The sequence below is a fragment of the Engraulis encrasicolus genome, chromosome 14 (genome assembly GCF_034702125.1).
Source record: "Engraulis encrasicolus isolate BLACKSEA-1 chromosome 14, IST_EnEncr_1.0, whole genome shotgun sequence".
Classification (NCBI taxonomy): domain Eukaryota; kingdom Metazoa; phylum Chordata; class Actinopteri; order Clupeiformes; family Engraulidae; genus Engraulis; species Engraulis encrasicolus.
This window is the reverse complement of record NC_085870.1, coordinates 17,425,969-17,449,160: the sequence shown is the minus strand read 5'-3', so window position 1 is coordinate 17,449,160 and position 23,192 is coordinate 17,425,969. Positions and strand designations below refer to the sequence as shown.

At 44.2% G+C, this 23,192-nt stretch overlaps 1 protein-coding gene across 2 annotated transcripts in view; it reads right to left on the bottom strand.

Annotated features, from left to right (window-relative positions):
- mtmr14 (myotubularin related protein 14) overlaps positions 1 to 23,192 on the bottom strand; it is a 43,145-nt gene that overhangs the window by 15,134 nt on the left and 4,819 nt on the right. For both annotated transcript variants that reach the window (XM_063215116.1, XM_063215114.1), the window contains exons 4-16: positions 22,210 to 22,285; positions 21,263 to 21,329; positions 20,240 to 20,362; positions 19,184 to 19,257; positions 18,363 to 18,433; positions 16,825 to 16,899; positions 15,694 to 15,760; positions 14,482 to 14,567; positions 10,229 to 10,305; positions 5,780 to 5,816; positions 4,819 to 4,889; positions 2,871 to 2,929; positions 522 to 690 (exon numbers count right to left, since the gene is read on the bottom strand). In XM_063215116.1, coding sequence (XP_063071186.1) covers positions 522 to 690; positions 2,871 to 2,929; positions 4,819 to 4,889; positions 5,780 to 5,816; positions 10,229 to 10,305; positions 14,482 to 14,567; positions 15,694 to 15,760; positions 16,825 to 16,899; positions 18,363 to 18,433; positions 19,184 to 19,257; positions 20,240 to 20,362; positions 21,263 to 21,329; positions 22,210 to 22,285 — 1,052 coding nt within the window. The remainder of the gene's footprint in view (positions 1 to 521; positions 691 to 2,870; positions 2,930 to 4,818; positions 4,890 to 5,779; positions 5,817 to 10,228; positions 10,306 to 14,481; positions 14,568 to 15,693; positions 15,761 to 16,824; positions 16,900 to 18,362; positions 18,434 to 19,183; positions 19,258 to 20,239; positions 20,363 to 21,262; positions 21,330 to 22,209; positions 22,286 to 23,192) is intronic.

Below are 23,192 nucleotides of genomic sequence, written 5' to 3'. Positions count from 1 at the left end.
TTAATATTTTAGTAACTACAGATGTTATACTGTCACTGCGAGAAGATGTGTCTGATAAAATGCTCTCTCTCTGTCTCTCTCCATCAATTCATCACAGCCATAGGGCCTTTCTCAAACTCAAGGGAGCAGGCATGGAAGCAGGCTTGGGAGCATGCTCAACGACTGATTTTCGAGGATTCCATGTCATTGCAACTGACCAAGCACTGCGCCTATGATTACCCAATTGAGGAAGTAGGGTGGCGATTGTGACGTATGCTGAGGTAGGGTAGAGATTAGGACAATAGACATACACAATAAGGTGGGGATGGGGGGCCCACTATCTAGTTGAGGCAGGGTGGAGATGGGCATACAGAATAGACCCTTACCCACTGGCCCAATCAAAAGCCTCAGTTGACGATAATAACACAAAAATAATATATAAATAATATAATAAATAACTCTAGGCTCACAAAAGTAGAAAACAACCTAAATAGCTAAACATTTTGGGAGCAGCGGTAAAAGGATGGGGACTGGAGACGTACCCGCTGCCCAGCTGAGGCGGGGTGCAGAAGAGGTCGACGGCCTCGTTGGTGAGACTGGAGCCTGCTGCTGTGGTTGCCATGGGCGCGGTTGCTGCCCCGCCTGTCGTGTCTTCCGTGATGAGGGAGAAGTCGCTGCTCAGGCTGGTCACACTGCCCCGATCCCTGGACTCTACACACAGGGGAGACGAGAGCCACTGGGGTGAGGGAGTGTGTGTGAGAGTGTGTAGGACTGTGTGTGAGAGCGAGTGTGTGTGTGAGCGAGTGAGTGAGCGAGTGTGTATGCCTGAGTGCGTGCCTGAATTTGTTAAAGGGTGTGCTAGGGTAAAAGGGAGTGTTTGTGTGTATAAGAGAGAGAAAGAGAAAGAGACAGAAAAAGAGAAAGAGAGTGTGCCAGTGTGTGTGTGTGTGTGTGTGTGTGTCGTGTGTAGGTTTCCACAGAGACAAACACAGCAGTGACACAAAGAGTCTGTGTGCCTGCTCAGATCCAACATTCATGGCTACCCATCTCTTGAGGCTGGGACAGAGTAACTCATGACTACATGAAGGGCTGTCTGGGTAGTGGGTACTATTAAGGCGCTACCCTGCAGAAAAACCCAGAGACTTCGTTGTTTAACCCATTGATGCCTGATGTTACGTTGCGCAACATTGGCCCTGGCGCCTGGAGCTGCATTACGCAACATTCAGGCTCATGAGATTTGAGACAACTTTATTAAAAATCTTTGATTATTTGAGATGAATGAACACATTCTAATGAAAGACGAGGGTCTTAGCGTTTAAATGCAACTTATTGCATGTTTTTATGTGCTTCAGAGGCTGAGATATTTAGGTTTTTATAGGCTGAGGACAGCTTTTCTTAAAAAGGGCTCAGGCATTCAGCACCCTTTTTTGCAGGTGCCTCAGGCGTCAATGGGTTAAGGGGACCGCTGCAATTTCCCTGTCTGCAGAGAAGAGCCTTAACTTGAAAGATGCATATATAGTGCAAAGTAGACAACGCATATTACTGTAAATATTCAATAACATAAAAATACAGTGAATTAAAAAAGAAAAAGAAAAATAAATAAATAAAAATTAAAAAATTAAAAAAATCGCACTGGTCCTGAACAATTCAAAACTAAGATTTATGAAAACTAAGAAAACTCCATTTCTAGATGGTTCTATCCGCTCCCTCCTCATGTCTGAGGTTGAGGGGTGGCTACACTATCAGGTGTGTGCATGTGTGTGCATGTGTGTGCGTGTGTGTGTGTGTGTGTGTGTGTGTGTGTGTGCACGTTTTACGCTAATGGGTTAAAAACTGAGAGTGAGATAGTATAAGTGACACTGTGACACTGTGTATTCATTCTGCATATTTTTATGAGAGCTGACTTCATTAACTCACTCATTTGTCTGGATTTTGGCTGGTATATTTACTAGATTGGATTTAGTGCCATTTAACTGAATGGACTAAAGCAAACATGCGGTGGGATTTTAGATTTAATTTCCTAAATCTGGGTTGGCCTCCTCAAGAATGAATCTGCCCCAAACCATCTGCCTCCAGTGGCAACCAGGAAGTGCAGCAGCTGACCAGGCAGCAATATTTTTTTTCCTAGTACAAGGACGCCACAGGTGGCCTCTGATTGGTCGAGCTTACAGAGCGGCAAGACTGCAACATGTGCGACTTACGAGTCTTGAAGCCGAAAACACGCCGACACTCGCCACACTTTTGATATGTGCCTAAACCTAAACCTTCCCTAAACTTAACCTGTCAGGAAAGCAATATTTCTGATTCTTTACTTTTGCCAAGAACGGCGAAATAAGCAAGATATTGGCAAATTTGTTGCGAAATTGTGCCCAGACCAAAACCATGCCTAAACCCTAACCTGTCACAGGAAGTTGTGAAGGTTGACCAATGAGAAGCCGAGTTTGGCCATCTGTGGCGTCCTTGTACTAGGAAAAAAAAAATAGCGTCCAGGCAGTGGTTATATGAGGGAGTACTGTGCGTATGTAGCAGCACCTGGCCAGGTATAATGGCTGCACCGGGGAGTTGCACCTGCCGCATGTAATCCAGCCCACTCTCTGACTTAGTGTTATCTTAGTGGCCCAGACCTGCTCGAAGACAGTGAACACGAAAGCCTACACACACACCCCAAGGTGGCAATATACACACACACACGCACACGCGTGCGCATACACACACATACATACACCCACACATGCGTACGCACACACACACATGCGTACGCACACACACGCATGCGTACGCACACACACGCACACACATACACGCATACAGGCACAGATACACCAGGGAAGGCCCCGCTATCCCAGACACCACAGGGACAAGATATGGGGCGTGAACATGATGCAACTTACTGAGCTGGCAGAGGTCGTCAACGGTGAAATCAGCATCTTTGAAGTGAGAGTTTTTCCTTCTGCAGAGCCCCCCCGCCACACACACACACACACAGACAGACACACACACAGACAGACACACACACAGACAGACACACATACAGACAGACACACACACAGACAGACACACACACACAGACAGACACACACACACAGACAGACACACACACGACCAGCAGGATGTTGGGATGAGGATGAGAGAAGACCAGAGGCCGAAAGCATGTGGAGGGAGAAGAGGAAGAGAAAACATGGGGAGGATGGGGGTAGGGATGGACAGAGCAAGTGAGTAGAGAGAATTAATTGATTAAAAAAATGAATAAGAAAAACAGAGGGGAGGGGGGGTGGAACATTTCAGACATTTGAAATGGCATCATTAAATAAGTAATACATTTTCTTGGTCCCTGCAGGTTCCATGGGGTTGTAGAGCAGTGGTTCTTAAAGTGTGGTGCGGTTACCACTGGTGGACCACAAGACACCTCAAGTCATCTCAAGGAGATTCTTGACAAATGAACACAGCATTTTCAAGACAAGCTAGCAGGCTGCATTTGTAGCATCATTATTATTCTAAAACATATCTTAAGTTGACAGGCGAGCCCTTGGAAAAAAAAAAAACATTTTGGACGCATTGATCCTCAGTCTGAAACAGTTTGAGAAACACTGTTGTAGAGCTATCGTAGTGTTTCTCAATAGGGGCTCTACAGCCCCTCAGGTTATGTTGGGGAACCCTTGGGGGGGTTTGAGAAAGATACAGCTGAGAGAGGGGGTGCATTAGTCCATCTTGTTTTTTTACTCAGCTTGTGCTGAGATGTAGGGGGCATTGGGAGGCTTATTATGAAGTCAAGGGGGCGCTTGTTCAAAAAAAAGGTTGAGAACCACTGAGCTAGACTAGGGAGTGTGTTGAGCAGGGCAGTAGGTGCCTGAGCTGACCTCTGCTGCCATGCTGCTGAGGATGAATGTATGAATGGGCTCTGAAAGGAACGCTAGTGGCTGGACACTAACTGGAAAGACATGTACTCATAAATTCTTCACATCACTTCCGTGAAGTAATTGAGAGTGAGTAGTAAAGGGTGTGTGTGTGTGCGTGTGCGTGTGTGTATGTGTGTGTGTGTGTGTGTGTGTGTGTGTGTGTGTGTGTGTGTGTGTGTGTGTGTGTGTGTGTGTGTGTGTGTGTGTGTGTGTGTGTGTGTGTGTGTGTGTGTGTGACAGTGCGTGTGTGTGTGTGTGTACGAAAGAGTGTGTGTGTGTGTGTGTGTGTGTGTGTGTGTGTGTGTGTGTGTGTGTGTGTGTGTGTGTGTGCGTGTGCGTGTGCGTGTGTGTATGTGTGTGTGTGTGTGTGTGTGTGTGTGTGCACGAAAGAGTGAGTGTGTGTGTGAAAGTGTGTGTGTGTGTGTGTGTGTGTGTGTGTGTGTGTGTGTGTGTGTGTGTGTGTGTGTGTGTGTGTGTGTGTGTGTGTGTGTGTATGTGTGTGTGTGTGTGTGTCCATGTGTCCTGTCTAAAGCATGTTATCTCTTAATCATGAGACAGGAACACTTTACGCAGCGTGTGATCTAAATATTCTGAGGGGTTACACAGAAATGGAGAAGGACAGTAGAACAGAGAAACATATATGGGCTATATTATTATCTACACAACATCCCATTCACTCAGGAGGAGGGTATTTCCCCTTGTTGAAATGAAACAAATATATACATGCCAGACAAATCTTCCTTATTACGGCCTGACTTGGAATTCGCTCAGACTATTTGTAGCATCAGATATTGTGGATGGCAATTCTAAATCTTAAGTATGTCTGAACCATAGAACTAATTGGATGATGAAAAAAAATGTTTAGGAGATGGTGTAAGAAGAGACAAAAAGAACTCTAGAGACAAAAGAACAATAGTAAAGTGGAGGAGGAACACATACATACCTCTGTTTTCTTATGGCTGAGAACTTCTCAGAGACAATATGCTTCAAAAAATTGAAGCAGAAAAAGAAAATCTGTGGGAGGAGGACGAGAGAGAGAGAGAGTGAGACAGAGAGAGAGAGAGAGACAGAGAGAGAGGGGGGTGGGAGAGGAGAGAGAGAGCAGAAACAGACAGACAGAGCAAGAGAAGACAGGGTGAACAAAAAAAAGAAAAGATTGACAGTTAGAGAAAGACCGAAAAGTCCAGACAAGTGAGACAGTGAGCGAGTGAGACAGTGAGCGAGTGATAAAGAGAAAGAGAAAGAGAGAGAGAGAGGCCAGTGAGAGGCAAGAACAGGCAGACAGAAAGAGAAACATAAATAAAACACAACCATATTTTTCCCCACAGAGTCCCACCATTAATAATGAAACACTGCCCCCTAGGACTCTGCCGACACGCGCGCACACACACACACGCACACACACACACACTACAGGGGCTCACACAAAGGTCAAACTGACCTATCTGTCACAGGTCAATACAGAAAGAGTGCCCAATATACCTCACAATATCAATATATTGTATACCTGACAATCTCACTAGATACAGTATACCCCCACAATTTTGCTACAGATATCCACTCATTTGTCTGTTGCGAGTGTTTTTTAATACACATGCATCCTTGATTATAGAAATACTGTAATTAGTTCATAGTCGATATGCAGTATACAGCGTATATACAATTTCAGTCATCAATATGATTTTAAAGGCTTTCACAACTATTGTTCTATTAAATCATTGTTGTTTTGGGTAGGGTGCACTGCACACATCAAAAATCACTTCTTGCAGGTTCCAGACAAAAGTGTGAGACCGTTTTACGACCATTTAACTGCTCCAAAAAATAAACTTTATTAAATTAAAACAGCAACGTTTTCCTCGCCCTGGATCTGCATCAGGCATATTTTTCTGTTAAATTCTACTCACCTCCTCCCCTTTAGAGAGACGATCAGGCAGCATGTGTCTAAAGGAGAGAACAACAGAGGAAACAATAACATCAATCACTGGACTGAGAGGTTTAATCAATCAATGGCCTTTTACAATACGCACCTCACCTCACCGCCAAACATGTCAAGGCTGACTGACTGACTGCCTCAGAGGGGCAACCGCACAGCTCAACCGCACAGCTCAACAGCCAATTGTACATCAGGAAGACATTGGCACTGCAAGTAGTGCTTAATTGTCGAAACACGCAACCAGTCTCTGCTGCATCTTTGCCGTTACAAATGAAGAATTCCAAAAAATAGTTTCAAAAGAATAGCTGCATATTTTAAAATCACAGGGAACAAGTATCATAATGCATATCATTGGTATTGCTGTTGTTTTTATTTTTACTTCATTGTGCCTGGGGTTTGGGATTGTTGTATGTTTATGTTTAAGAAAATTGTAAGTAAGAAATGTTTGAAAAAAATAAAACTTACATAATGTTGTACAGTATAGTAGCCCATCTGACAATAAGGAGGACAGACACCAAACCTTGGTCCATCAAAGTGTGTGAACGTCAATATCTGTGTAGTTATCTGCACCATTTACGGATTGATTACATTGCAGTGCACTACACGAGGATGGATCTTATTCCGATCAATTGACAGTTATTTAGGTAGAGTTTACGATCCCCTGGGGTCAGAGGCCTTGCTGAATGACACTTTCGTCATGAATGACAGTACACAAGGGTGCAGGAGAGTATTGGACATTTCGATCATCACCCCGTGGCCTCCTTTACATGAGACATTTAATGAACTCAATTTAATTCTGAATAAAGCTTAATTCTGCTTTGAAAACAATTCACAATTTGGAATTAAATGAAAGTTCAATGTTAACTCAACGGAATTATTTAATTCTAAATGATTCATTGAAACCCTGAGACGAAGAACCATACAAGTAAAAACATTTTTTGTAAATGTCTAGAATTGTAAATACCTGGTAACATTTGATTTTTAACATTGACATTTAAAAAAAATCTTATATTATTATAATTAAGAATCTTTTGCTTTCTGACTTTAAGAAAAATAAAAATAAAAAAGTAATGTTCAAACTGCAAATTAAAAAGACATAGGCCTATGTTCAAAGTTTGAAAATATGGACTTGTATGGTTCTTCGTCTCAGGGCTTCAATTCGGAATTTAAAAAGTAATGTAAACCTGGCCACTGTCTTCCAACAGATTTGGGATTTGAATCTGTGACGCTGCAATCCCCAATCTGCCTATATCAGGCCATAGCAGCCCCAGATTATCCCTTTCAATAATAGCATGAATTATAATCTATTGAAAGCAATATTCATTTCACAATTCATACAACAGCTTGCAAGTTTATATGAGTCAGGTGACCAAGGCTCCATGTTAATGAGTTTATATAGCAGCCTAGTGAATATAATAATAATATACTAAACAAAAGTACAGAAATATGCTTAGCAGAGCGCTAAGCCCCCCCACTTGGGCTTGCATGCCCATGGGGACCCAGGTTTGAGTCTGGCCTGGGTCATGTCCCAACCCTACTCCCATCTCTCTGTCCCACTGATTTCCTGTCAATCTCTACTGTCCTATCATCAATAAAGGCACAAAATATATTATATAATTATAAAATAGATTTTTTGTAAATATATAAGCCTGAATCATGAGACATTTTACAATGTTTTCCAGCATGTCACCACAGGAAAAAATGTAGGACAATGGGCTAAGCTGAATATCAAAACTGCCCTCAATGCAAAACTTGTGAGCAAAATCCTTTATCCGTTGTTTTCATGACACAACTGAGAAAGGTTTCGGATCAATAATTAAAATCCCCACACAAAACGATAACTGTCTACGATTCAATTATTGATGATACAGCTTCCCGCTTCCCTTTTCGCCATCCAGAGAAATTCAGGTCGGTGTGAAAAATCATCCGCGTGTAGTATTACTCCCCTCCCTCCCATCCGCCGTTTCGCACTGAACTGCACTTGTCGCTGCCCGCGCGCGCGCTCGCTCTGTTTTTCCCTCCTGGCTGGCCGTAGTCCAGGGAGATTGGCCAAGCAGCATAATTACTCAGCCCGGCTGGCAGGGCGATTTCTGTTTGATGAGTTAAACTTAGAAAGATACACGGCTGTAATTATGAAGCGAGGGAATCCCCTGCGGATAGCCCTTCTCCTTCTCCTCCTCTCCTCTCCTGCCCCCTTTCCCTTTTTTTTCGTCCTACATCTCTCTCTCTTTCTCTGTCTCTCTCTCTCACTCTCTCGCTCCCTCTCCCTCTCTTTCTCTGTTTCACTCCCCCTCTCCCTTCCTCTGTCTATCTCACTCTTTCTTTCTGTCTCTCTCTCTCTCTGTCTCTGTGTCGCATTCTCCATTTCTGTCTCACTCTCTGCCTCCTGTTTTTTTACACTCCACCTCTCCGTTTTATTCCCAGTTTCTCCCTCCTCATCCAGTTAGTCTCTGTCCATCTTTCTGTCGCTCTCCTGACTTCTAATCTTTTTCTTCCATCTCCCTCACCTCCCTTTTACATCATTATTTCTTCCGTTCCCTATTCCATTTTACTCTCTCTTTCAACCATCCCCTTTCACCATGACCATCTCTCTCTCCCTCTCATTTGTCTCAGTGTGTGTCACCGTGCCATCTCTTTTTTTCTTCCTCGTGACCCCCTTTCTGCACCGTTCCTCATCCTCCTCTCTCTCTCCTTGTCCTCCCCCCCCACCCCCGTCTCTCCTCCTCTTCACCATCACTGTAACCAGGCAGGCTCGCCAGTGGTCACACGGCCATTACAGGACAGTTTGTTATCCCAAGTTATCCCAACGGGGATATGCAAGCACAACCTTGTGTGAGCTACTGCCGGCAACCAAGTTGTACAAGGATCTTTATACACACACATACTGTACACATCCCAAATCAAACACAGTGGATGCCCCTCAGGGTTCCAGAGCTGCCACACAGCATAACAGTATTTTGGTTCATTACTTATGTGCTGTCTGCCCTTTTAAAAGTTCACAAGTAAAACTTCTAGTAGCCCTTTCATGACGAAGGGAGGGTTTAACTCCGCTGCAGGCGATGGCAGTGGGCAACAGTCAGGCAGAGGGTGAAAAGGGAACCTAAGAAGGACCAGGAAGCCATAGCCACTGCTCAGACATAGGCTCATACCCAGAAAACCTGTCTGTCTGTCTGAAGAACCTGTCTGTTGTTAGCCTAGGACTTGGTCCTTTCTGAGTAAGATGCTATGAAGGCCTATGTTAAGGTTGGTATAGGAAAAGCAAAAAGGGGCAAGCCATATTTATGGTCAGGATGATTCCCAATTGACCATTAATAGTCTATGGTCAGTTTGGTATGGGATTGAATCCAAAAAGGAGCCAGTCATATTTATGGTCAGGCTGTTTTAGAATCTTGATAATAAAGGAACCAACCGGTCGTACCTTCTGGTTAGACTGATTAAGGAAAATGAATCATTGATGGGCTATGATCAAGTTGGACGGGAGGGAAGCGAGCAGCCATAGTCAGAAACAAGTCACAGGGTACGTTCCAATATAAGACCTTGCATCCTCCACTTGTGCTTGTGGTCTCGTACCAGGAAGTAATATGTCATGATGACGTTACTGAGAAGAACATTATATTTCAATATGTTGCAAAAGCTCAATTGTTCAGTCATTTTGTCATTTGCAAACTGGATGATGAATGAAGAATAGTCCACCAAAAATTGTTTTGGCTAGGTTGACAGCGGGGAAACTTATTTGCGTTCTCCACAGAGGAGGGGCCAGTAGGCAGAGTGAGGCCACAAGCACAAGTGGAGGACGCAAGTTCACATATTGGAATGCACACAGTGTATGGCCAAGTTCTTAAATCTTAATGGACGGCAAAGGTCAGGATGGTATAGGATTGTTTGGCCAGGTTGCTGGTGGATTCTCCCCCAAATATGAGGCCAGTCGTAGCATAATGGTAAGGGAGGTGGATTTGAAATCAGAAGGTTGCAGGTTCTGGTTCGAAATATCCCACCCTTACCTCTCCCTACACACAATCCATGGCTGAAATATCCCACCCTTACCTCTCCCTACACACAATCCATGGCTGAAATATCCCACCCTTACCTCTCCCTAGACACAATCCATGGCTTAAATATCCCACCCTTACCTCTCCCTACACACAATCCATGGCTGAAGTCCCCTTGAGCAAGGTACCTCAACCCGACATTGTTCCAGGGATGGTAAACAGTGTGAGTAATAACTGAGAAATAACTGTAAGCCGCTTCGGAAAAGACTGTCAGCTAAGTGTAATGTAATGTAATGCAATGTAAAAAAGGAACCAGTTGTAGGCATTGGTTAGGCAAGGTAAAGGATTGTGTGGTTAGCTTGGTATTACATTGTTTGTGCCAGGTTGGCATTGTATGGCCAGGTTGGTGCAGGATGCCAAAGGCTTCTTACCCAAAAAGGAACCAGTCGTAGGCAATGGTCAGGTAAAGGATCTCGCTGGGCTCCAGGCTGGCATGTACAGCACCATCCTGTCAGGGAGAGAACAGAGAAGGAACAGCAGCACACATGAAAACATGAAACAAACACACACACACCAGAGCATGGCAACCCGACCGAAGCCCGACGGGCCGGGTCGGAACCCGACGGGCCGGGCCGGACTCGGACAAAAAAAATAGAATATCTGTCGGACTCGGGTCGGACTCGGGCTTGAAGCAAACAGACATTGTGAAAAGTGTAAGCAACCAGAGGACACGTTTCAGTTCATGCAAACGGCAGTTTTGTGATTAAAAAATAAGTAATTGAATATACATAAATGAAAATGTTGGTAGGCTACTCGTGCGAGTCATTATTATTGGCTGTATGCACGCGCCAGTTACCAGTGGCAACATGGACGCTCACTCCCAGTCAGCCGAGCAGGAATGCCGAGTCAACTTGCTTTCTTAATCGCCAAATCAACAGTTGTCAGTGAACGCGTGGTCTTTAGTTGTAGGCCTAGTGTAGGCCATGTTTTAGCATGCCTTCGATGATGTCTTAAATGTTGAACATAAAATGACGAAGTTTGTCACTGCATTGCTCGCCAAGGATTACATTTCCAGCATGGGGTAGCAAGGAGCATAATATGGATTAAAGAAGACGCACAGGCTACGTGGAGTTGCCTAAGGTAGGGGCAGAGAGGTTTCCTGTTACTATTTTGTCCGCTGTGACATTTCATGTCCTTCACGTAGGTTCTTAATTCTTGTCACTTTTACTGTAGGCTACAGTTGTAACTATGCGCGTGCAACCTTTCCTGATTTTATATTGACCGCATGGACATCAGGGGAAATGACATTCTCTTGGAGGGCCGAACAGGCTACTGTTCTTCGGGATGAACTTATAGCCCATCCTTCTTAACGACAAGGAGCGGCATCTTCACGGGGTTCGCGGGGATTTATTTGCACTAACAGTAGCCTAACGTAACAAATGCTTCCATAGCCGCACTGACTGCATGCATCCAACACGTATTCGTTAGTTTTCGCCTTTCTTATCCTCTCACGCCCCTCCCATGCATTTGATCACCGCACCCAACATCTCTGGTCTAACCGAAAGAAACAAGGTGCGCTGTCACATGTGTGTGTGTGTGTGTATTTATACTTACTATGCGTGCGTAACTAAATTAGGCTACTGCAAATTGCCTCATCCTAACGTCTTTGCCTATCCTGGCTATTTATCACGTGCTATTTTGAGTATGGAGGAGCCCACATAGAAAATCTTGCTTGCGCACAGGTTCTGTTGTTATTACAGTGGTCTCGGGCTTCGGACGGGTTCGGACACAAACATTTTAATTAGTCTCGGGCTCGGGTCGGGGTCGATCACTTTTCTGTCGGCTGAGGGCCGGGCTCGGACAGAAAAAAACGGCCCGAGCCACACTCTAACACACACACACACACACACACAGACACACATACACACACGCAGACACAGACACACGTTCATCCATCATTCACTAGCACTCTGAGAGCCAAGAGTTCACTTCTTGCTCATAGTGGATTCCTCTCTCACTCCCTCCCTGTCTAACTCAGGGCTGGACAGGCAATCTGGAAAACAGGATATTTTCCTGGTGGCCTGACTGTCCTCAAGGACTGATGCTGTTATTGTACACACACACACACACACACACACACACACGCACGCACGCACGCACGCACGCACGCACGCACGCACGCACGCACGCACGCACACGCACACGCACACGCACACGCACACGCACACACCTCCCTTTTAGATGGGGACAGCCCATTGGTCAATCTTTAATACAGATATTGGACCAAGCCCATCATAATATTGTAGAAAAATTAGGTGCTGATATTTGCCAAAAATGCCGGGTTGTTTTTTGGTCTCACTCCAGCCCTGCACTGAGTTGTGTGAGCCACAGTCAGTCAGAGATTTCAGTCAGCCAGTCAGTCTCTGCAGTCACAGTGGGCATGCATGTTTCAATAGTCTCCTTCCGGCTCCTATGGGGACTCAGACAGACGTGTCTTAATGCAAGCAGTGCGAAGGAAGTGGGACGGAGGAACAATATGTAAAGCCCGATTAAAATTGTATTTGTGTGCCATCTGCAGTGGGCGTAGAGAGTAGAGTGGGGTGGGATGGGATGGGGGGCGAAAAAATCGTCAAGACAATGCATCACATTATATGTTTTCACGATATGCTGCAAAAATAAAATTAATTGACTTATGGATGCTACACACAAACTGAAAAATAAGATGCATTTTTACACATTTACTGAAATAATAAATATTGTAGGGCATCACAATAGTATAAGAACCGCAAAGCATCTTGACCGGTTGGCATGTGTATCGTGATGTCCATTGAATCGTGAAACCTTTGCCAATAGCCACTTCTAGATGGGATGGGGGTGCACTGTGAGGCGTGAGGTCAGACTGGCTGTGTTGTCTAGTGCAGGCTGTGGTCATTAGGCAGCAGCACCTTTACTCATAAAGAAAATCACAACTGTCACTCTTATCCCTGATAGTAAACACCCGAGACAACGCCCACAAAACATGGTTTTGCGACACGCGACAGAATGAGAAAATAACGACAATAACAGAAACGTGAAATTTTGGTATATTGTTATATAAATAGTTATCGTGATATATTAAGCAATCCATTTCGTGATGTACGTTTTCTTCCATATCGCCCAGCACTAGTTTTGGTATACAACCCCAATTCAGCCTGTAAGAATGGAGAGGAATGTTTAAAGACATATACCGGTAGTATGTGATGTGAAAGTCTTTATAATTTAAATATATTGAGTAGAGTAAGGTATTGCTGAACTGTGAGGAGGAGTGAGGTCGGACTGGCTTGTTGTCTGGGACATGCTGTGATCATTAAGCTGTAGCACCTTCAGGTGCCTTAAACTGAGACAGGGCTCAGCTACGACCTACAAAATATGATGCATCTCACAGCAGTGAATCTTCACACTTCGTTCTCAGCAATGAAAAAAAAGACTGTTTGTCTCGACCCCAGATCAGAGCAGGCCCACATAGCAAATCCCAATTTATGCCCTGCTTACGTCACCACTGGGCAGGTTTGGAGTACAACCCCACACCCCATGAAACACAGAGGAACATAGTATTAGATGTGCGAGAGATGTGTTTTGAAAATCTTTGATATACAACATGAGGCAAGTATTACACAAAAAAGGACACATTATGACTTTTAAGCTGAGAGCAAAAAGGTTTTGTAAAAAGAAAAAAAAGAAAAACAAGAATGATGGGGGAAAAAACCTATCTTGATGTACTAATGGGAGAGTTGAGACTGTGAAGAACATTGCAGGAGAGGAGAGGAGAGGAGAGGAGAGGAGAGGAGAGGAGAGGAGAGGAGAGGAGAGGAGAGGAGAGGAGAGGAGAGGAGAAGGGAGAGGAGAGGAGAGGAGAGGAGAGGAGAGGAGAGAGATTATGTATTACCCATTCATAGTGGAGAGGGATCTTTTAAGTCATTCATTGATTCCATTAAAATGTCCATGACATTTAATGAGACTGATATTTCTTGTCTGTTTGGGGAGTAGTACATTTTGTGTGCCTGCATGTGTACGTGTGTCGGGGCTGCGATAGTGCAAACAATTAGACAGAACCACAGGGTGTTGATTGGAGGGTACATTAAGTGCAGGGGTGCATTTCTCAAAACCAAAGTTGCTTACTACATTAGCTACTTTGATGGTTTCAATGCATTTTCCCATTGGCAACTACCAAAGTTGCTAACAGGCTAACAACTTCTCTTTTGAGAAATGAATTATGGAGGAGGAGGGGGATGAGGAGGAGGAGGAGGAAGAGGAGGGTAGAGGATGACGAAGAGAAAGTCTGAGGGAGGAAGAGGAAGATGAGGAGGAGGTGGAGGAAGAGGAAGAGAATGTTTGAAGGAGGAGGAGGAAGAGGAGGATGAGAAGGAAGAGGATGAGGAGGAGGTGGAGGAAGAGGATGAGAACGTTTGAGGGAGGAGGAGGAATATGAGGAGGAGGTGGAGGAAGAGGATGAGGACGAGAACGTTTGAGGGAGGAGGAGGAAGAGGAAGAGGATGAGGAGGTGGAGGAGAGAGCTGTAGGAGAGTGTGGGAGGAAAAAGGGAAGATGCATCAACATGAGTAAAAGGAAGGTGTGAGGTGAGGTGAGGTGAGAGGTGTGGGAAGGCGAGAGGTGTGAGGTGAGGTGAGGTGATCTGGGAACTTACCGCCCAGAGGGAGAGACGCAGGAGCGATACGAAGAGGGGCGTCCTGTCCCAACCAGATATGCAGTGCACCAGCAACCCACTCTCATCTACAAGCACAGCACATAGACACATCTCAGACACATAACAATATCACACACATAACCAGCAACTCATTCTCATCTAGAGCACAGCACATGATACACACACACAAATGCACATCTCAGACACATAACCGACTGATCAAACACACAAACAGAAACGTACTCTCAACTGCAACACAGCACAAAACACACGTCATCAGACACATAACCATCTCATCAGACACACAAACAGCAACGTACTCTCATCTGCAACACTGCATACAACACACGTCATCAGACACATCACCATCTCATCAGACCTATAACCAGCAACGTACTCTCATCTGCAACACAACACATCCTTTAAGACACATACACGTAACCATCTAATCAGACACATAATCAACCCTCATCTAAAACACATGTCATTAACAAATAAACATCTCATCAGATCCATAGACACGGGCAAGGCAAACAGCCACACAAAAAGTGTATTGTGGTCAGTTAACATTAATTTATCTTTTAATAAACTGGCTCTTTCTGTTCTGTTTCTCTTTATCTCTTTTTTTCCCCAGTTGCATTTCATGTGGGGCGGGGAGTTGGCTGGGGTTGTGCTGTTGTATTTTGTATGTAAAACTAAAAAATAGGAAGGAATGTGTCCTGTATTGATATTATGTAAAAAATAAATAGAATAAAAAGTCTTTATTTCCTTCAATAAACATTATTCATAAAAAATATATATTTTATCTAATTTATGCAATTTTCTAAATTACAATATGCCAACTACTACAAGGGCACTAAATGTCACACAGCATCACATACAGTGATTCACAGTATGGGCAATGCAGCAGCATCAGGTGACAATGTGATGCGTACTCCAATAAAAAACAGTTAAGTGAAGTCAAGTACCAGCCTGCACATCAGGCTCTGTACTGTACTGTGGGCATTTCGCAGGTAGAGTGTGTTTATGCAGGGCAGCTGACAGCTTTCACTGGGCCCAGGACAAAGTCATCTGAAAGGGCCCCCTACCCAATGTATACAATGCAATGGGGACACAATTCTGGGGGCCCCCTATCTCTCTGGGCCCAGGGCAACATACCCTTTCCACCCCCACCCCACCCCCCTTGTGGGCCTGTGTTTGTGCATGACTCACCATCACTGTTTATGATATGAATAAGCAGCTTCAGGTAGTTTTGAGTCTGTTCGACCAAATCCCATGACTGCACGAAAGATGTGGGAGCGAGAGAGAGCAGGAAAGAAAGAAAGAGACGCAGTGTGTAAGCAGAGAGAGAGAGAGAGAGAGAGAGAGAGAGAGAGAGAGAGAGAGAGAGAGAGAGAGAGAGAGAGATGAATTAATCATTTAAACAGCCAAAATCAATGAAGGTTGATGACATTAAATCCCCATCTGCCAAGACGCCACAATGCCCTCACCCATAAACCACAGAGGACGGATAGACATGCACAGGCAGATAGAGAACATTAGCACATTTTCAAACTAAAATGGAAAGAAGTTATCTTCCTCTACAATTAACACTGCACCTACCAAAACACTCCCTTAGCAAAAAGCCTATTCACATGTCATTGCCTCGCGTAATGCCCTAATCTATTTGGTAATCCTGACAGCCATTTGTGTTATAGCACCATCAGAAGTAATGACAATGAGAAAAAAAAAAACAAGCACACAAGCAAATCAGAAAAACGAATGCTACTCGCTTAATTTTGACATGAGCATATCAGCCAGCAGAGGGCAGCGCAACACAACATTTTTTTGTAACATGACTTCAGTGCAGATAGACGGCACATTCACACAGGTTTTCTTTTCATCGATCTAATGTTATTTCAAAATGAAAAATAGTCATAAAATGTATTTCTCACAGTCAACGTCAGTACCTTATATGTCCCCCAGTCAATTGACAGTACATGAATTTATCACTCTTGCTGCCCCATACATACTACATACCCACAAGCCATCCGCTACTTGAACTTGAACATGCACTAGCACTTTACAGCCACTCCACTGCCTGGCCTTCTACCTCTTGCCTACCTTGCACTATGTACTGTATTATGTCTTATTGCACTTTTCAATGTTTACTTGTACGCATACTTCCCTGTTTATTTATGGCCCCTCTTGTTTTCTTGTCTTAGCTATGTGTATTTGTGTTGTTACATTTTTTTGAGCAAACCAAAAGACATTCCTAGTAACTATATGTCATACTGTTGATTTGGCTATAATAAACTTGAACTCGAACTTGAACTTGAATTTATCACTCTTGCTGTCCCGTACCTGATATGCTCTCCAGTCAATGTTGAGATTCTTGGTGAAACAGGCTGGGATTGTCAAAGGAGCATCCACATAGTCCTACAGGATGAGAGAAACATTAGAAAAATATCCATGACAAACATGACACGTTCATGGAAAAAAATCTTTTACAGCCCAAACTCTACTTTTTGTGGGCTATGAAATCAGTTCATTCATTCATTTTCTGTCCCCCCTCTTTCTTCTCTCAATGTCTGACAAATATGCCCAAGGACCAATTAATTACCATCATTTAATATCAACATTGCAAAATATTAACTACTACAAAAAAAGAAGAATCTCCTGGATTTTTCAGCCACGAAAATGTTTAACGGTGTGGCATACAGGTGCAGTGAGCTACTCCACATCTGTTTTAAAGCGATGGTTCGGAGTAGAATCACCCTAATGCCATTTGAACCGTGACACCCATCCACCTTTACACCCGAAGTGTTTTCTGCCGCAGGCTTACATCAACAGAGTTGCCGTGTTATTCGATGTTTATTCCGGATAGCTTGACTCAAGCGCATATGGATCCTGGGCACCGTCTCCAAACTTTCCCCACAAAAATAACATGTCATGACACCAAACTTCTACAGTATAACAAATGTGGTTTGTACTCACAAAAAGATGAATTTGAAACTTTGTACATAGTCCAGGAGTTTATTAGTAACAACACACGAGACGATTAGCTTTTCTGCTGCTAAACATTCGTCGACGTCACTTCCTCCAGCTGGGACTGTCCACTTATTGTAAGGTTTGTGTTTTAGTCCACAGCCAGGATATATGCACGAGTGTGGCATCGTCTTCTATTTATTAAACGTGGTAAAATTTAAATCCGAAGTGGTTAATTTCTAGTTGTAGCGCAACCTGTCTATTTGAGTTTTCCGCCTTCCGGCCTCACGTGTATTTGTTTCCATCAACAAAGTCCCAGCTGGAGGAAGTGACGTCGACGGATGTTTAGCAGCAGAAAAGCTAATCGTCTCGTGTGTTGTTACTAATAAACTCCTGGACTATGTACAAAGTTTCAAATTCATCTTTTTGTGAGTACAAACCACATTTGTTATACTGTAGAAGTTTGGTGTCATGACATGTTATTTTTGTGGGGAAAGTTTGGAGACGGTGCCCAGGATCCATATGCGCTTGAGTCAAGCTATCCGGAATAAACATCGAATAACACGGCAACTCTGTTGATGTAAGCCTGCGGCAGAAAACACTTCGGGTGTAAAGGTGGATGGGTGTCACGGTTCAAATGGCATTAGGGTGATTCTACTCCGAACCATCGCTTTAAGAAGTTCCATTAGCTCACAGTGTCAGTCTGGTCTTATGAGAACCCAAATGCATTCGTCTTTCCACTCGACATAAACACGGAAGTAGAAACCGACTGTGGAGGTTCTGTGAAGGCATGCGAGTGCATTCATGGTATTCAACTATTCTGCCAATATGAAGGCATTCATTCATTCATTAGCCGTTCATCGAGACTGAATGGAAAATTTCCTCGATGGAAAGACGCGTTAATGGTGCGTTACCTGGTTCCAGTTGAACACCAGTTTTTCGGCTGTGTAATCCCGGTCTTTGTATTCCTTGAAGAATTCACAACCTGAATAAATAGAAAACTTCAGTCATTTGGTTCATTTGGGGTCGCAAGTTACACCCCATGCGTTCCAAAATCATGTGTGCACCAACACATTTGAAACTATCTTCAGTGTATTCTGTTGCAACTATTTTGGGTTGTTTTCCTGACACGTTTAAACTCAGTCCCATGTTATGTCCCACTTCTGGAGGGTTATTTCGTTTTTTAATTGTTGTAATGCTCCCTCACATAAACAGGAAAGAGAAATATCTGTGGTACCTTAACCAGGGCTCTATATTAACACCGGCCAACTGGCCAAATGCTGATGAAATTTCAGTTTGGCTGGTAGAAACCCAGACCAACTGACTAGCCACATTGACCCATTAGTGAGAGTGTGTTTGGCTAGTAAGACTAGCCATGTTGGCTGGTGGTGAAAAATGGCAATTTAGGGTCCTGACCGTAATGCTCTTAGAAAGACCATATGGGGTTATGACTGCTGAATCACCTTTATAATTGAAATGTAATGTAACCCAATATAACACTCACACAGGCAACGTGGGTTTATGACTACAGTTTCACTTCGGTAATGTGATGTAGAATAGAATAGAATAAACTGCATCTATTTGCATGTACAATGTACACAATACAAGCAGAATGAGAGTTGATGCAATGCTCTCAGTGAGGCACATGAGGGTGTGTGTGTGTGTGTGTGTGTGTGTGTGTGTGTGTGTGTGTGTGTGTGTGTGTGTGTGTGTGTGTGTGTGTATGAGGTCTGACCTGGGTAAGGCACGGAGAGCAAAGTGAAGTCAGCATAGCGCTGCGCTTTATCCACCTTCTCAGAGGAGGTCACACTGCACACACGCAACAAGAACACAGAACAAGAAGATACAAGAACATAAGAACAGGAGCACACAAGAGCATGAGAACACAGTGATAGAACCTTGTGAGAACTTAGAATCCTAAATCAGTGTGAGGGGATGCGTGCACATCAAGTAAAACAGGTGCTGGATCAAACAAAGGCACGTAAAAGAAGAAGGAAAAATACGCACTCTCTTGCTGCTCACTAATTTATGACCTGATTAGGACCTATACACCTGACGAAAACCGCCTGAGGTCGAGACGTTGTGTTTAATAAATCGGTGAGCAGCAAGTGTGCATATTTTTCCCTCTTCTTTTTACAGAACTTAGAATCGAGTAGCACTCCTTTTTAATGTAAATATGATTGACATTAAGAGGTGGAAGTTCACTTTATCCCCGAAAGAAAATCATTATTTATACACCAATTATTTCAGGTGCCTGGTTCAGATGTAGATTTTATACAGATTTAAAAATAACATCTCCGACAACAAAAAAATGACATGCTTTTGTAATGCTGCATATTTAATACGGAATACATTTATTTTGGAATACAAAATGCATAATGCATGTATGCAAATAAGCCCAGACAACCATCCTAGTCCCAGACATAACCCTTATGTAAGTCTGTGAGGTAAAAGTGCAATGCTGTTGACCCGTGACAGAATCCTGAATAAATGTGTGTGTATAAGTATGTGTGCTATTCGTCTGTGAGTGTGTGTGTGTGTGTGTGTGTGTGTGTGTGTGTGTGTGTGTGTGTGTGTGTGTGTGTTCTGTCTATGCCAGTGTGTGTGTGTGCGTGCGTGTATGTGTTCTGTCTATGCTAGTGTGTGTGCTCGTGTGTGTGTGTGTGTGTGTGTGCGCGTGTGCGAGTGCGTGTGTTTGGTCTATGCCAATGTGTGCGCGAGTGTGTGTGTGTTCTGCCTATGCCAGTGCGTGCGCTCGTGTGTGTATGTGCATGCGTACACGCCAACTCACTTGAGGCCAAACTTGACCTTCTTGTTCTCCACCATCAGGTCACAGATGTAGCGCACGGAGAGGTAGCGCAGCAGTTTGATGTCGGAGCCTCGCACCTTATCGAAGAGCTGGGAGTCCCCGTTCCTGACACACACACACACACAAGAGGTAAGAGGAGACAGACAGGGTGTGTGTGTGTGTGTGAGTGTGTGTGGGGTAGGTGTTTAAAAAAATTGAAAAAAATGGACAAAAAAGAGAACGAGAGAGAGACAAACGAGAGAGAGAGCATGAAAAAAAAGTGACAAAAATGTGAATGAAAAAAACGAAAACAGGAAGAGAGAAAATGAGAAGCAAGACAGAGTGAAATACATAAAGTAAGACAGACAGAAATGCCGGTTCACACACAAGACATTTGGTTTACCAATGGACGCAAAAATGGCACAGTGTCACAGAAGCTTTCAACAGTTGCAGGTGTGTCCAGACCTGGTGGATCTGTCTAGCAATCTACAGTAGCAGAATCTACAGTATATGCCAATAGCTCTGCTGTCTGCATGCATCATTTAGTTAAGTAAGTGGCACCGGACTGCTACATGTGTTTCTCAGTTTTATTCTTGATAGCCTGTATAGGCTTCTGGTTTGGTTTTTGACAGACACTGTCAGGTGTGTCTTCCACAGTCATAACACTGACAAGATCAACACATTCTCACTGGTTCTAGCTTGTTAGCGTCTCAGCTTTGTCTGAGGCTGGGCGTGGAGGACTTAAGCCTCTCCATAGTATACAGTAGTTCAGGGATGCATTTCTCGAAACCAAAGTTGCTTACTACTTTAGCTACTTTGTTGATTTCAATGCATTTTCCCATTGACAACTATTGAAGTTTGCTAACAAGCTAACAACTTCTCTTTTGAGAAATGAATTATGGAGGAGGAGGGGGATGAGGAGGAGGAGGATGAGGAAGAGGAGGGTAGAGGATGAGGTAGAGAAAGTCTGAGGGAAACTTGAGAAATGCACCCCAGGTGTGCCATGTAGGTGATGAGGTGTCTCACCTCTCTCGTCCGGCGCTCTCGTCCTCGGGCACCTCCTCGGACTCCGCCCAGGTGTCATCAGAGCCACCTGCGGAGCGGAGGAACATGTCACATGACCGTACCAAATAGGGGTGTAAATCACAGCCTCCATGACGATACCATACGGTATCAATTTCTTAAAGCAGGGATTCGATATTATGTTATGGAGCAAGGGCATTGGACAGGGGCTTACATTGGACAGAGGATTATTTTCGATAATTCGATACTTCGATGTGATTCGATTAAATCGCCAGCCGATACATAGAAGCATCGATACATTTCAATTATTATTTACACCATTCGTCCCAAACATCTTCTATCAGAGTCAGATACTTCAACATGTCACAGGACAGTACAGTCACGAGCCACTCCATCCTTCTGAAATATCACAGATGCATGTCACAAGGCCTGCGACACTGGGCTTGGTTGACAGTCATGAGCTGGAATGAGTCTAACTTTTAGTAGAGAAAGTGCGCTCAACTCCGAAAAGTTTCTTACAAGGTCTTTGGGTGCGAGCAAACAGAAAGGTTCATGTATGGTAAAAAAGCCGCACTCCCGGATCAGTTTCTTGCAGTTTTAATACAGTGCTGCTTTTTTACCACACTGGAATGAGTCTAAACCACCAGGAGAGAATGAAGATCTCTTTTCCAAAACGCTATAAATGTCATCTAAATGCAGGGATATTTAAAGCGGAGATCCGCTTCCACCCCCATTGTATAGACGAGTGCAGCTGGGTGCTCTAGTGAATAGGAGGAGTAGGGGGAGCTGGTGGAACAATTCGGAAAGCCTTCGCGTAAGACAGGTGAAAGGGAAAAGAGGGCCTTAAATATCTGCAAAGGCGGGAGCAAGTAATGACAGCTGTCAATCACTCGCGGGCTTCCTCCCGAACCATGTTTATGTATAAACAACATTTATAGCCAGTAACTGACCTGAGAATATGTAATTGTAGCCAGTGCGGCCGTATAACTCCCCCCAGCCAGCCAGAGTGGATGAGCGACACACGTGCTGCAACACAGAAGAGCAAAGAAGAAAAAAACAACAACGTTAATTCCAATGAACTTGCTACTGTACCACAGAGGTAATAAAAGCTACTGGACTGCACCCAGGCAGGCGCTCACTCTAGGCTGCGACAGGGGCTAGCGGGATCCTGGCACGCTACAGCGGAGGCCCATTTTCTCATGTTCACACCAACCCCTCTCAGCTGACACCAGGGCAATGACAAGCACGCAGAAAAGAATTAAACGAATTACAGGGTTGCTTAGCAAGGCATAAAGGAGCCACTTTCAGACGGAAAGAGAGAGAGACAGAGAGAGAGTGAGTGAAAGTGGGCGACAGAGACAGAGACAGAGACAGAGGCTGAGACACAGAGAGGAGCTGAGAGAGAGAGAGGAGCTGAGAGAGAGAGAGGAGCTGAGAGAGAGAGAGGAGCTGTAAGGAGGCTGAGAGACAGACAAAGAGAGAGAGAGAGCGCAAGAGAGAGAGCGCTCTGGAGTGGGTCCAAGGTCTGTGCAAAAGCAACACCCTGACGGTGCTCTTCATCTCATCTCATCTCATCTCATCTGCTCCTCTTAGAGATCTCCTGACTCAGCTTACCAACACACCCCAACGGCCACAATCATGAGACCCGGCAGGCAGCACTGCTAGATATGAACACTGCCACTGCTTACATGAATGCCACCACTGTGCAGGCCACAGGCAGGCACACAGACAGGGAGGCACACCTAAGGCGCTAGGGCCTAATGTTTGTTTGTTTGGTTGTTTATCGCTAATTAACTTAAGCAGCTAGGGCTATTGCACAGCCAAAAATGGGTACATTTTCACATTACATTTTCATAAAAGCAAGCATTTTTTTGAACAAATGCATTTTTTTGCACAAATATATATTAAAAAGTCCAAAACCTTTAAAGGTGGA